General features: G+C 32.5%; 1 protein-coding gene across 3 annotated transcripts; it reads right to left on the bottom strand.

Annotated features, from left to right (window-relative positions):
* Positions 1-203: 203 nt before the first annotated feature.
* On the bottom strand, positions 204-13,792 carry LOC120089804. 3 transcript variants are annotated; one of them, XR_005485328.1, is made up of 8 exons: positions 13,632-13,792; positions 13,246-13,333; positions 13,097-13,149; positions 11,608-11,901; positions 11,323-11,428; positions 10,496-10,604; positions 4,579-4,648; positions 204-450 (listed from the first exon to the last, which is right to left on the bottom strand). XR_005485328.1 is itself a non-coding variant. In XM_039047203.1 (7 exons), the coding sequence occupies exons 1-7, from the start codon at positions 13,698-13,700 to the stop codon at positions 369-371; spliced, it is 801 nt and encodes a 266-aa protein (XP_038903131.1). In that variant the 5' UTR covers positions 13,701-13,792; the 3' UTR covers positions 204-368. The 3 variants fall into 3 exon arrangements, 2 of the variants coding, with proteins under 2 accessions (XP_038903131.1, XP_038903132.1); XM_039047203.1 differs by lacking the exon at positions 4,579-4,648; XM_039047204.1 differs by lacking the exons at positions 204-450; positions 4,579-4,648 and adding an exon at positions 5,886-7,456.
* Positions 13,793-15,779: the final 1,987 nt, after the last annotated feature.

Genomic DNA, 15,779 nt, shown 5'->3' with positions numbered 1-15,779 from the left:
ATTCTAATACAAGTATACAAACACCTATTTATTAATGGAAACACTTTTACAAATTTCTTAATTTTAATAATTGTCCACCTACATAAAATAATTTTATAAACATTCCTATAAAATTGAAATCTCCTAAAATTTCCATCAAGGATTTTAATGATGTTCGCCAAGTTCATCCGAATGTCACAAATTCACTAATCACTAGTGTTCAATTCCCAAGGCAGCCATAAAGTGGCAGATATTTATGTACAAATATAACAATCAAATCATGCCTAAAAATATGTTCTACAAAGAGATTAAAATCTAATTACCGACTATTTTAAGAGTGTAGAGAAAGGCAATGGAGAAAAGTGATACAAAACCAGAGAGCAAAACTGTTACATAGCAACAGATCCATCCCCACCTTGCTGCCTAACTCTCAGAGTTAAATATATCAATATCAAGGTTCCCAAGCTTGACCTGTAATCATAAATAAAGACATGAATAAAAAAAGATTTCTTTTTAGGGATATTTTTAAAAATAAAAAAATAAGGAAAACTATTTACATAAAATAGCAAGATTTGATCTTCTTTGATAAAAGTTGATAGAAGTCCATCGGTGTCTATCAATGATAGAAACTGATAGAAGTCTGTCTATCATTGTTTATTTTACGTAAATAGTTTGACATTTTATCTATAGGTAAAAATTCTCTCTTTTTTTATTTATTTAAAAAATCCACTAGCATTCACTAGTTTCTTAGGTATGAAATACCATTGCTATTCTTAGCTGATGTCAAAATTAGCTTTCTTTTCTTAAAAAGGAAAAGGAAAAAGAAAAAGGACAATATTCCAAAAGTGCTAGAAAACAATCTTCACATCTTATCAAAAGATTTAAGAATATTTAAAAGTACTCTAAATATTTAAAGACACTTTCTTCGAGGAGTTTTTTTTAATATTGTGATTAGAAAAACTATTTAGGGAAATATAGTGGTTTTAAAACTATTTAGAAATCTATGGTTATTTTGGAGATTTCGAGGCAGAGATTTAGTTTAAAATATTTTGTCGAGAGTTCATCCTTCGACCTGTCGAAAATTAAAGAAACGAGAGTTTAACCCTTGACCTGAGAAGAGGACGATGGTTCAACTCTCGACCTGTCGAAAATTAAATAAGAGATCGAGGGTTTGACTCTCGACCTAAAGGAAACTGAGAAGAGGACGAGGGTTCAACCCTCGACCTGTCGAAAACTAAAGAAATCTGTAAGGGAAAATGAGAAAATTTGAAAGAGATCGAGGGTTCAACATTCGATCTCTAGAAAATTATAGAAAAAACCCTCGACCTAAAGGAAATTAAATAATCGTTTAGTAATTATATACACGATCGCACACAATCGTTTAGTAAAATTACTATGCGATCGTTTAGTAATTCTTTATTAACGTAACAATAGGTGTAAACTTCCGGAAAGAACAAGTGAACGATGAACAACTTCTTTATTAGAAGTTAAACGATCGTTTACAATCTCTCCACAATCGCTCAGTATGACTAAACGATCACTTATTAAATCCTCTACGATCAGCCACAAACTCTTACACGATTGCTTAACTATTACTATTACACGATAGCCTTCTCAGAACCTATACAATTGCATACCTTTAACTATACAATCGTATACCAAATGCTACACGATTGTTGAGTTTTACTACACGATCACTTAGTGGAAGTAGACGATGAACAACACGTTGCGATGGCCTCTCTGCGACAGCGTCTTCCGAACTCCTACTCTCGAGAGCTCTCTTTCCTCACAACACAATCGCCCACAAACTTCTACACAATCGCTTAGCTATTACAATTAGACGATCGCTTTCTCAAAACCTATACGATCGTATACCAAATGCTATACGATTGCTAAGCTTTACTACACGATCGCATAGTGGAAGTACACGATGAGGGCACGCTGCAATGGCCTCTCGAGAGCTCTCTTTCACTACTACACGATCGCCCACAAACTCCTACACGATCGCTTAGCTATTACAATTAGACAATCGCCTTCTCAAAACCTATACGATCGCCTACCTTTTACTATACGATCGTATACGAAATGCTACACCGATCGTTAAGCTTTACTACACGATCGCCTAGTGGAAGTACACGATGAGGGCACGCTACGATGGCCTTCTCAAAACCTATACGATCGCATACCTTTTATTATACGATCGTATACCAAATGCTATACGATCGCTAAGCTTTACTACTCGATCACATAGTGAAAGTACACGATGAGGGCACGTTACGATGGCCTCTCGAGAGCTCTCTTTTCTCACTACACAATTGTATACCAAATGTTACACGATCGCATAGCTAAGAATCCGAATCTCTACAGTGCGTGTCAGAGTAATTTGAATCGTCGACCTCCTTTAAAACGAATCTGAATCTCTGCAATGCGTCAGCGTCTCGTGCCATCCCACACTGCTTTCCCAACCTGTGAGGTCGAGTTTTGAAAACTCGACCATTTAGCTTATAACCCCACCATCTCTTTTCATTTCCTCACACTACTTTCGTTCCCTCACTCTCCTCACTGCCTTCGTTCCTCACTGCCTTTCAACCTTTAAGATCAGCCTCTCATTTTCTCCTCACTGCCTTCATTCTCTCATTCTCACTGCCTTCAGCAAATCTTCATCTTCTCCCACATTCGTCTATTAAATTATGAGATTTGTACCTTTTACTATACAAAATTTTGTTTTTTTTAAAGAACTATACATTTTGTTCCTGTTCTCATACTATTATATTTTTTTTATAGTTTTTGTTGCTGTTTGGAAAACAAAGAACAAAAAAGGTAAGTTAAATTTGTGAGTTTACTATTTATTATATTTAGTAGATCTATCATGTTGAATTCAATAATATTTACATATTGATGTTAGTAGTTCTTTCTCTATTAGTGTTAATCTTAGTATTTGTTATTAGTGTTAATTTTATGATTGGGATGTTATATCAATATGTTAATCTTATTTATATTTTGTTTGTTTTTGTTTATATTTAAGTATAGTTTATTATAAGAAATATACTTAAATAAACTATAGTTCAAAATAATTGATTTTCTTATGATATTTGAGTTTTCTAGTAATAATTTTGAAAATATAGTTTAAAATAGTTTGAAATAGTTTAATTTTATTTTATTCTTTATTTTGTATTAAATTTGAAAAAATAGTTTTAAAAAATTTACCTCATTGTAATGTTTAAAAATTTGATGTTTATAGTTTAAAAACTTCAATATTTTTAGTTTAATACAAAATTATTATGATTTTTTTAAATACATTTCTTATGATATTTAATTTTTCTAGTATTAACTTTGAAAATATAGTTCAAAATAGTTTTAAAAATTTTTATTTTATTTTATTTTTTATTTTTTATTAAATTTGAAAAAATAGTTTTAAAAATTTTACCTCATTATAATTTGAAAAGTTTAATTTGTTGTTATGTTTAAAAATAGTCATAAAAAATTTAATTTATTGTTATGTTAAAAAAGTGATGTTCATAAAACTTAAAAAGTTTATGTTTATAAATTAAAAAATTTAATATTTTTAGTTTAATACAAAATTATTGTGATTTTTTAATATACTTCTTATTAAAAAGTATAATACAAAATTATTGTGATTTTTTAAAAAAGTTTAATATTTTTAGTTTAATACAAAGTTTAATATTCTTTTAACCACAAACTTTTTATATTTCCTATATATATTTCTTATTGTGATTTTTATTACAAATGATGGGTGAAAGTCTGTTTTCCGACAAATCAAATCATTTTGTTTACTTGATGTTCTTGTCACTATTAGCTAACCTTTATGATGCGGGACAGTGTTCGTGAGGTAGAGCATGTTTGGCATGGTTGTATAGACAACTATGCAAAGCAACAAGACCTGATGTTCGAAAGATAGCTAAGTCTCTCATACTTTTGCAACTATGGGCTTGGAAGCAATTTCCAACAATGGCTCCACAGCTACAACATGTTAATGAGAGGCCCAGCTATCTCTCGAATCTCAGGTCTTGTTGCTTTGCATAGTTGTCTATACAATCATGCAAAACATGCTTCACCCTACGAATACCGCTCCGCATCATAGAGATTAGTTGATAGTGACAAGAACATCAAGTAAACAAAATGACTTGATTTGTCAGAAAACAGACTTCCACTCATCATTTGTAGTATATATGCTCACGCATATCTTATGACGGTTTCCTCGTCTGCATCATCTGTGAGCTCACGAAATTATGTTCCTAACCATATCAAACTTAACCTCGATCCTTTAATTTTGTCGACAGGTGGGGTCACACCGAAGTACAGTTGATAAACTTATGACCAGTCATTGTACGTCACTCTAGTGACCAACTCACCGTCAACAGGTAACCCCAACAATACTTCTATATCTTGTAGAGTGATAGTGCACTCTCTAACAGACATATGAAATGTATGCGTCCCAAGCCTCCATCTCTCGACCAAGGCTGTGATCAGATGTCAGTCCAACTAAATAAATCTCAATCTAACAACCCCATAGAATCCAGATGTGTGCAGTAGCGGTAGTATTTGAGGGTAGAGTGGGATAGTGCGCTGGAGTATTACCTCTCGACGCCTGTAAGATATTTCTCCAATAATATGATCTCGTCGTATAAAACATCAAGATCAACAAGTCCTAGATTTAAAACCATGATCTAAATGAAAAAAATATATATTTATTTCTCAATTAAAAAAATAATATACAACTTAATTAAAATAATAATGTACAATTTAATTAAAAGAATAATGTATAACTTTATATATTACAATAAAAAAATTGAATATACAATAAAAGTGTCTACACTTAATTAAATATACATGATAAAAGAAGTATTTATTTTTCAATTAAAAGAATAATGTATAACTTTATAAATTACAATAAAAAAAAATAAATATACAATAAATTATTATAAAATAATTAAATATACAATAAATTATACTAAAAAAATGAATATACAATAAAATGAATATATAATAAAAAAAATATTTATTTTTCAATCCCTAACTATCTGGAGTAGTAACGAAGAACACTTCCTTCGATTATGGCCTAACTGATTACAAAATTCACATCGTTGTCGAGTGACCAGTTCTGTCCAATCCATCTTGTTGTGATAACGTGAATTTTTCGGTCTACCAGATTTTTTTAACAACGATGGATCAGGATGTAAGACGGGCATATTAAGGTGCATGATCCAGTAATCTTCATGCGGTATAGGTTAAAATTAAGGAGAGTAACATTCAGCATACGTTGACAATTTATATTAGTCCTCAAGTATTTGTAGTTCATGTTAAAATGTGATGGAATGTCGAATGCTTGCCACTAGTTACATGAACAATACCGCTCAGACTTGTTTAGCCTCAATATTTGAACGTTTCCTCCTTTAACATTGAGACTATGACATCCGGTCTTCACATGAAACACATCTTCATACTGATCGTATGATTATACTTCATGTTTACTAGATCTTACCGCCCATTTATTTATTTTCTCGTGTGCGTACCTGAATTTTTACTCCACTTAATATTATAAAATATGCTTGAAATAAATAGATAAATATATATATTATCGAGTGTATTTATCTTGACGCTCCAATGCATTTCTTATTTCTTCTCTTCTTTTCTCGAAATAATTCACGCATTTGAAGAATGTTATCTAAGCAAAAACATTTATAGGCAACATTCGAGCTCCTTTGAGGATTCTATTTATGCATTTTGATAGATTTTTCGTCATCCACCCATATCTGAATCCTCCATCATGTGTTTGAGTCTATTGCTCTAAACTAATGTTGTCAAAAAAAACTCAGACAGCTCCGATTTATTCCTTTGATATCTTCAATTGCTTTATTGAACTTCCGAATTTGAAACTGACACCCGGCACGATAAGTATAATTTTTCAATGAATTAAATCTGTACTTTTTATTAAAGTTGCTGACGATATGTCGTAAGCAGAAACGAGATGACATTTTGGTCCCGTCCAACCATTTGCTAGATTGTTCAGTGCTGCGATTATATCAACCTATCGATCTGAAATTAAACACACTTCTTCGTGTGTTACAATTTCTCTCAAGTGTTTCAAAAACCATCACCATGAGTCTGTGAACTCTTCATCAGCAACGGCAAATGTAAGTGGAAGAAGATGGTCGTTCGAGTCAACTAATGTAGCAATCAGCCATTTTTCTCTATATTTGTCGTACAAGTGTGTATCATCTATCTGAATTATCGACCGACATTTATTAAAAACTTCTATACAAAAACCAAATACCCAAAATACAGAAGTTATGATAACATAGTCTTCGATAAGCATTTCTTTCACTATCCACTCTACAAGTGTTTCGGGATTGATCTGCTTAACCATATACAATCACGTGGGTAACAATTTGTAAGACTCAACCCAATCACCGAACACTTTAGCCAACGATTTTCTTTTGCCCTCCCATACCCTATAATATGGAAATGATATCCAAACTTTGATTTGATGTCGACCTGCAGTTGTGCCACACTGATAGATGATTTTTCTCTTACGACATCACATAACTCTAGTGCAATCATTGATGAATTCAATTAGACTTTGACCTAGTTCTGAATAAAAACATGTATGTTGCTTATCGTACTTAGTGATCTCGAACAAGTCATGCAATTTTTTCTTTATTGCACGAAGTCTCCACTTGCAACCTTCCTCCAACTTCTTGTACCGAATTATCCAAATCGTCGGTGTTGATTCAAAAACCTCATATGGTGCGTGACATTTTATTGCAAAACATTTAACCGCATGTTATAGCATTTTTTTGTCTTGACAAATTATCCCTTTATACAATTGAGTATTGTCAACATCCACAGAGGCTACAATTGAATCATGTTCTCGAATGCTATCCAATACATTCATGTACATTCATATCCAAATCGTTGTATGTATCTGAAAATAAATAATGTTCACGACCACCAAAATTCAACTATTCAAATTTATCATCTGTTTCAGTTCTAAAGTCTCTATACAGATTGTTAGCCGCTATATCTTCATTATCACATGGCGATGCAACTGACTCCGGATTAGGATCAATACATTCAGGCTAAATGATGTATTCAAGTTTATATCCACATCTATCCTATTTACATTTACATACAAATGCACTAAATTCGACAGTGACATTGCGATTAAGAATATCAAGTTCATAGCTTGTGCATTCGAAATAAGGAATGACATAAACCTTATTGATCCTGATGGTTCTAGGTTATGATGCCTATATATTATTTTTATCTAATTTGTCCGCATATCTACACTGAGTGACATCCCAACCATTTCAATGAATTGTTCAAATATAATTCCACGATTCACATTTATGCTAAAAATCCCACTTGATGGTTGGTCATAGTCAACTCTATCAATACCATCAATCATATTGCCATTTGTAAACAACAAAAATCCCAAGCATTTGCCCGCCATTTTCTAAAAAAAAAAGACAAACAATACATTACTAATTGTTCTACTAATTATCAAATTTAAACAAAAACAAACCACAATAAAAATCACAATAAGAAATATATATAGGAAATATAAGAAGTTGGTGGATAAAAAAATATTAAACCAAAAATATTATATTTTTTTAAAAAAATCACAATAATTTTGTATTATACTTTTTATAAGAAGTATATTAAAAAATCACAATAATTTTGTATTAAACTAAAAATATTAAACTTTTTAATTTATAAATATTAAACTTTTTAAGTTTTATGAACATCAACTTTTTAAACATAACAATAAATTAAACTTTTTATAACTATTTTTAAACATAACAACAAATTAAACTTTTCAAATTACAATGAGGTAAACTTTTTAAAACTATTTTTTCAAATTTAATACAAAATAAAAAAAATTAAATTAAATTAAACTTTTTCAAACTATTTTAAACTATATTTTCAAAGTTAATACTAGAAAAATCAAATATCATAAGAAATATATTTCAAAAAATCATAATAATTTTATATTAAAGTTTTTAAACTATAAACATCAACTTTTTAATCATTACAATGAGGTAAACTTTTTAAAAATTCTTTTTTTCAAATTTAATACAAAATAAAGAATAAAATAAAATTAAACTTTTTCAAACTATTTTAAATTATATTTTCAAAGTTAATACTAGAAAACTCAAATATTATAAGAAAATCAACTATTTTAAACTATAGTTTATTTAAGTATATTTCTTACTAACTATACTTAAATATAAATAAAAACAAACAAAATATAAATAAGATTAACATATTGGTATAACATCCCAACCATAAAATTAACACTACTAGCAACTACTAAGATTAACACTAATAGAGAAAGAACTACTAACATCAATATGTAAATATTATTAAATTTAACATAATAGATCTACTAAATATAATAAACTAGTAATAAATAAATAGTAAACTCACAAATTTAATTTACCTTTTTTGTTCTTTTTTCCCAAACAGCAACAAAAATTATTAAAAAATATATAATAGTATGAGAATAGAAACAAAATGTATAGTTCTTTAAAAAAAAATGAAATTTTGTATAGTAAAAGGTACAAACCTCACAATTTAATGGACGAATGTGAGAGAAGAAGAAGATTTGCTGAAGACAGTGAGAATGAGAAAACGAAGGCAGTGAGGAGAAAATGAGAGGCTGATCTTAAAGGTTGAAAGGCAGTGAGGAACAAAGGCAGTAAGGAGAGTGAGGGAACGAAAGCAGTGTGAGAAAATGAGAAGAGACGGTGGGGTTATAAGCTAAATGATCGAGTTTTCAAAACTCGACCTCACGGATTGGGAAAGCAATGTGGGATGGGACGAGATGCTGACGCGCTGCAGAGATTCGGATTCGTTTTATAGGAGGTAGACGATTCAAATCACTCTGACGCGCGCTGCAGAGATTTAGATTTTTAGCTATGCGATCGTGTAGCATTTGGTATACGATCGTGTAGTGAGGAAAGAGAGCTCTCGAGAGGCCATCGCAGCGTGTCCTCATCGTGTACTTCCACTATGCGATCGTGTAGTAAAGCTTAGCGATCATGTAGCATTTGGTATACGATCGTATAGTAAAAGGTATGCGATCATATAGGTTTTAAGAAGGTTATCGTCTATTTGTAATAGGTAAGCGATCGTGTAGGAGTTTGTGGGCGATCATGTAGTGAGGAAAGAGAGCTCTCGAGAGGCCATCGCAGCGTGCCCTCATCGTGTACTTCCACTATGCGATCGTGTGGCATTTAGTATACGATCGTATAGTAAAAGGTGTCGCGATCGTATAGGTTTTGAGAAGGCAATCGTCTAATTGTAATAGTTAAGCGATCGTATAGAAGTTTGTGGGCGATCGTGTAGTGAGGAAAGAGAGTTCTCGAGACTAGGAGTTTGGAAGACGCTGTCGCGGAGAGGTCATCGCAGCGTGCCACTAATCGTCTACTTCCACTAAGCGATCGTGTAGTAAAGCTCAACGATCGTGTAGCATTTGGTATACGATCGAATAGTAAAAGGTATGCGATCGTATAGGTTCTGAGAAGGCGATCGTTTAATAGTGATAGTTAAGCGATCGTGTAGGAGTTTGTGGTCGATCACAGAGGATTTAGTAAGCGATCGTTTAGTCATACTGAGCGATCGTGGAGAGATTGTAAACAATCGTTTATCTTCTAATAAAGAAGTTGTTCATCGTTCACTTGTTCTTTCCGGAAGTTTGCACCTATTGTTACGTTAATAAAGAATTACTAAACAATCGGATAGTAATTTTACTAAACGATTGTGTGCGATCGTGTATATAATTACTAAACGATTATTTAATTTTCTTTAGGTCGAGGGTTTATTCTATAATTTTCCAGAGGTTGAGGGTTGAACCCTCGACCTCTTTCAAATTTTCTCATCTTCCCTTACAGATTTTCTTTAGTTTTCGACAGGTCGAGGGTTGAACCCTCGTCCTCTTCTCATTTTCCTTTAGGTCGAGGGTCAAACTCTCGATCTCTTCTTTAATTTTCGACAAGTTGAGAGTTGAACCCTCGTCCTTTTCTCAGGTCGAGGGTTAAACGCTCGATCTCTTCTTTCATTTTCGACAGATACCCTCGACAAAATATTTTAAACTAAATCCCCACCTCGAAATCTCCAAAACAACCCTAGATTTCTAAATAGTTTCAAAACCACTATATTTCCCTAAATGGTTTTCCTAATCACAATATTATTTAAGAGAGAGAGAGGAAGGAAAAAAAAAAAAACTCCTTTTCTTCAAAGTGTCAGCTTAACAGAACAGGGGTTTGAATTAATTGACGGAGTTATTGAAAGGATATGTTCAAATGAGAAATTGCAAAGTAACAATAGCAAATAGGAAAGTAGTAAAAGCCACATGTGTGTTGGATTGGACTCTCTAAAGATAAATTGCACTGTTTCATTTTGATATAGATGCTTATTAAATGCCTAAAATTCTACTCAGTACTCGGACTGGAAGCAAAAAAATTAACAAGATTTGGAATTTGGTACTTACAATACCGAGAAGAGAATAACAATCTTTCTTGAATCAAATGAAGCAGCACGTTTATATTTTCTCCACCTATTGTTTGGCATATCGTCAGCCCTTTCAGTCCCTAATTTTTCTGTTGAATCACATAAGAAATAGATGTTAAAGTATTGATAAAAGATTAAATTTATTGTAACCCATTTAAGACTTTGAGTTCAGAAGTAATCTAACATGGTCCTAAAACATAATGTCTTATGTTTAATCCTTTTTTAATATCATTTATTTCTTCCGCAAATTTTCAAATTCAAAAATTAAATTTACTATAATCCATATGCTTAAGTTTTTGGATTCAATGATGATTTAACAATAGAAAACTTCAAAGCACTGACGTGCAATTGTTTACAAGAAAAGATCTCTAGTGGAGGAAAACAAAGATCGTGATTACATTTAGGCATGAAAATGGATAACTTTTGTAAACAATATATGGAGCATTCGGACTTGCAAAACGAGGGGATTAAATCATGATCTCAGTAGAAATGTCATCTTTTTCTTCAATGAACAGGCTTAGAGATCACAAAAGAAAAATATAAATCCCGGATATCCTTGAGGTTTAGACCTCAAGCAACGGTCCAATGTATCAAAATATGAAATATTTTATGATTTTCTTGAACCTAGCCCCTAGGTGTTCTTGAGTTAGGCACTTGTCGCTTGGGATAAGTTGAGACACATGGAAATTGGCCAAACAAACATGATCATTTCAAGAAAATAAAGAGAAAAGAATTACCGTGTTGCTGGAATTTTCTATAGAAAGTTGTTTCGTTTTCTCAAGCACTAGCAAGCAAATGTCTGCGTACCTTTAGACGAGAACTTCAGTAACATTAGTCCATGGTCCAACAAATATTGCCCAAGTTTCGCCCCCATTTTGAGACTGGACTGTCTCTGCAGTACCTTCTCTATGCGCTGTAAGAGATGTAGAATACAGATCACAAGAAAAAAAAAACCACCTCAGTAAGTAAATAAGGTCATATTTTGAATAGATTTTGAAATTTTTATGATCATGAATCTATTCTTGGTCTTCATTTTTTTTTTAAAAGGAAAAGCCATCTCTAAAATTTGTGTAAATAGATGAGTTCACTTGCCATCAATGTATTTTCAGTTTTCATACTTTCAGAACTTCCTTCACAGGATTTAGATGGTCTGAGCTTGTCCTTGTCAATATCAATATTTACTATGCACGAGGAATAAGCATCTCCACCATTCACGTGAATATCAATTACGTTCTGGCAAGTCAAGCGGGCATCTGAAGTTTCCAATGACATCCTACTTTTTGTTTGATGGGTAACTTCCAGGAAGCTGAGGAAAGCTAAATGTGGATCACACTCTGGACTGTTGTCGAATTCCTCAGTACTTAAAAAGCCAGAGGAATCACGGGCCTGAACAAATAAATATTATTTGAAAAGAACTCTCAAGACAAATAACATAACTATTTTAAAAATAAAATATAGTACAGTGTGAACCATCAACTTAGGTAAATGTCTGGGGAGAAAAAATAATAACAAAGATGCACAGAGACATGTATTTTCAAGGACCAATAGGAGAAAGAAAAGGACAATCACAAGTGAACAGGAACTTTCTTTCCATAGTCAAGATTTTTTGTGTGATAAGAACAATCCAAGAGATTTATATGTTTATCAGATACAATAAAATAAAGAGGTAATTGCAAATATAACAATCAGACCTAAAATATTGACAAACATAGCACAATCCAAAAGGTTTTGCAAATATAACAAAATTTAGATTTAATTCTTAGAGTCTATCAATGATAGACAATATTTACTAAGAGGAATCGATAAGTGATAGACCATATCATTAATAGGAGTATCAGTAATAGAGTCTATCACTAATGAATTTTATTATATTTACAATTTTGAAAAATGTTGCTATACACTTAATAATTAATCCTAAAAGTACTATCCCGATTACCCTAAAATAATTCAATGGAAATAGACTGCCCACGAAAATGCGGGTGAAGCCAATAATGTTTGAATAGGAGATCAATCTGATTGAGCACTGATGGTTGTGGTCAAAGGCAACAAAAATAAGAGGTTTGATTTTGTTTTGCGTTTCAAAGAAGGATAGTTTTTTTAAAGAAAAAATTATGAAACTAATAAATATTATACACCACAATTTACTATTTCAAAAGCAATCAACATAGCTTTACAAAAAACCAAAAGGTAATCAAATCAATATGGTAAAATGAAGATAATAATTATAGATAATAATTTGTTGAAGTTATCTAGTCCGTGATTTGGTGTATAATTAACAAACAAAATTCTCAATTAAGTAAAACAATCAAGCATTTGTCATAAACTAATAACTGATTTACTCAATCTAAGTGTAGTAATTGCTAGTTTTGTTCTAATTAAAGATTTTCTTTTTGGCTACTTTCATAAAATTCTGTGATTGCTACATTTGCCCTAGTTATATTCTTCTTCCACATATCAGTGCTCTCGGATGCCATATCCAAAAGAAGAAAAAATTGAGCTCCAACAAGTTGTTGCCACTAATAGAGAGAGAAAACACAAAATATATAGTGGAAAACAGATACACCATAAAAAGCAAACTTACCGAAGAGTTTTGGAAGGGGAACGAAGCCTTCTCAAAGAGATTTGGCAAAATTTCTGAATGGAAATAACAATTGATTATCAGTAACATGCAACTGGAAATCTAAAAAACTACCGATTACTGAACTTACAAAGTGTGATCAAGAAAAATACCCAAGGAACAATGACGCTCCGATTCCTCAAGCCGAGAAACTTTCGCTAATTTTTCTTGAACGAGAACTCCATTAGACACAGCTGCAGTCTGAAAGAAGATGAAAGAGGGAATGCATTAACCAAATCAACACCTAAAGCAAAATGTGTATACATATAACATAAAATCACAAAGCTTGAACGATTCTACATGTTCTCGTTTCTGAGAGTGTCTAAAAACTCCATGACAACAGAAATTTGTAAAACACAAACGGAGAAACCAAAATTTTGGGAGTCTCTAAAATTACCAGAAGAAATCGAGAGGAAGAAGGGGTAATTGAAACTTGGTTTTGGTGATTTGCTAAGAGGCATTGAAAATGTGGACTTAAAACTAATGAAAATAGCATTACCTGACATTGATTAACAGCCATTGTCGCGAAAGTGGAAGAGATTGAGTCCCGAGCTATGGCCTCGGCCATTAAAAAGCCATCGAAAAATCAAATGAACAGAACCAGGGAGAGCAGGGCTATAGATATAGACGTTAAAACGTTACATCGAAATCGGGAGCGTTTTTTTTTTTTTTTCTAAAATAAATTTTGTTTTATTTTATTTTATCTCCCTTCTGATTGGCGCGATTTGGCAAGACAGCCAACGATGGCCCATGCTTTTGTTTTCTGACCATAATGCCCTTTCCGCTTTATTTTAGCTATGTGACGGCCTAATGTCGGAGCAATTCGTGATGCTCAAGGTGGTGTTTGACGATCCATTCAAGAGAATTGAGTTGAGTAGGTATATTTTACCAACTCAATTTTTATCGATCAATTTTAAATGTTAGTAGAATTGAGTTAGCTATTTTATCAACCTACCCCAAGTCGTCTTAACTCTCTCCAATTCTCTCTCCCTCTAATATTTTTAATGGTTTCATCCATCCGTCTCCATTGACTATTACCACTACCACACTTCGATGACATATTCCGATGACCACCTTCGAATTGCCAACTTTGATGACCAACTCCAAGTTCTGGCAACCACCTTCGACGAGACTCTAACAACCAATTCCGACAACCACCTTGGTACAAAACAATTCTGACTTTCACATTCGCACAACCAACTTCAACAAAGAATTCCGAGCTCCACCAACCACCTCCGACGACAACTCTAGCGACTAACTCCAATGAGTACCTTCGGACAAGCAACTCCGGCGACATACTTCAACTACCACCTCCGTGTATCCAGCTTCAACGACCACTTATAAGAATAAAAACAGTGAGTTTAATTATCCACTGTAACACCCCGCACATTTTTTAGTAATAATGTAATCTCAGTAACTTTATTTTTTATTAGTTGGATGACATTTTTGGAATTTTGAACTTGTGCGGGAATTTAATTGTTGGTGTGAAATTATTCAAATTGGAAATTAATGGCAGGAATTAATTTTTTTTTAAATGGAAAGGAATTTAATAGTATAAAACGGAAATGAATTAAACGTAATTATATTTATTTCCTTTTTTGTTTTTTTATTATTATTTTTATTATTGTTTTTTTATAAAAAGTCAAACCCTACCCCCCTTTTCTTCCTCACGTTCGTGAGCCCGTCCGACGCCGCCCAAACCCGCCGCGTCAGTTTCTTCTTCATGACCTCCGTCCACCACTGCTCAAGCATCGTTCGCTTTTACCGTCACTAGATCTATCGATTTCGGTAAGATTTCTGCCATTTGGGTTTGTTTTCGGTTGATTTTTGAATGCTCATTTACTTTTGACATCAATTGGTTGATACCCATTATGTTTCAACTTTGGATTCAAGTTTATGAAGGTATTGAGGTGTTGTTCAGTGAAGTTGGAGTTTGTTTTAGCAAGTTTTGGTAAGTTTTATGCTTTGATGACCCTCTTGTGGATTAATTTTGGTTGTTGAGAAATTTTGGTAAAGTCATTTGGAAGTGATTTTTTTTTTTTTTACGAAGCTACATATGGATAATTTATTTGAGACATTGGTAGTGAAGTATGTATCTGATTCAAGCTTTAATCATGTAAGCCTAATTTCAAATTATGATTAGGGAGTTGATTCAAAAATTTTATTCAAGATGAAGAAGAGTTTGGTTTGCTAATTATTTGGACTTAAAATTGGAGGTTTGGAAGGTGAATTCGAATTGGACTACAAGGTAAGGTTATCTGAAAATATTTTATAATATTTGGGTTGGGTGTTTGAAATTTGGCCTTAACTATTAATTTTAAAGCTTAGTTTATGTTTAGGCTTGATTAAGGATTCAAGAATTTCATAAAGATTCAATTTCTTTTTGTTCGACCTAATATCAAGGTAAGTAATCTTACTACTGGAACTGCCCATGGGCCAGGCATTAGATGTATGCTAGCATGTTAAATGAAGGTTATGGGCATGAAAGATTGATAGTATAACATGATTAAAGTATGTTCTGTTACGAGATCCGAATTATTTATTTATGCACATAGCCACTTGAATGCTAGTATGATATGGTATGTGCTTCCATGGTTATATTTGATCTGATGATGTTGAGGTATACATGTATGTTGTAGAACCATGA

The sequence above is a fragment of the Benincasa hispida genome, chromosome 11, assembly GCF_009727055.1.
Source record: "Benincasa hispida cultivar B227 chromosome 11, ASM972705v1, whole genome shotgun sequence".
In the NCBI taxonomy this organism is placed as follows: domain Eukaryota; kingdom Viridiplantae; phylum Streptophyta; class Magnoliopsida; order Cucurbitales; family Cucurbitaceae; genus Benincasa; species Benincasa hispida.
Note: the sequence above shows the minus strand (reverse complement) of the source record. Positions and strands in the feature narration are given on the sequence as shown.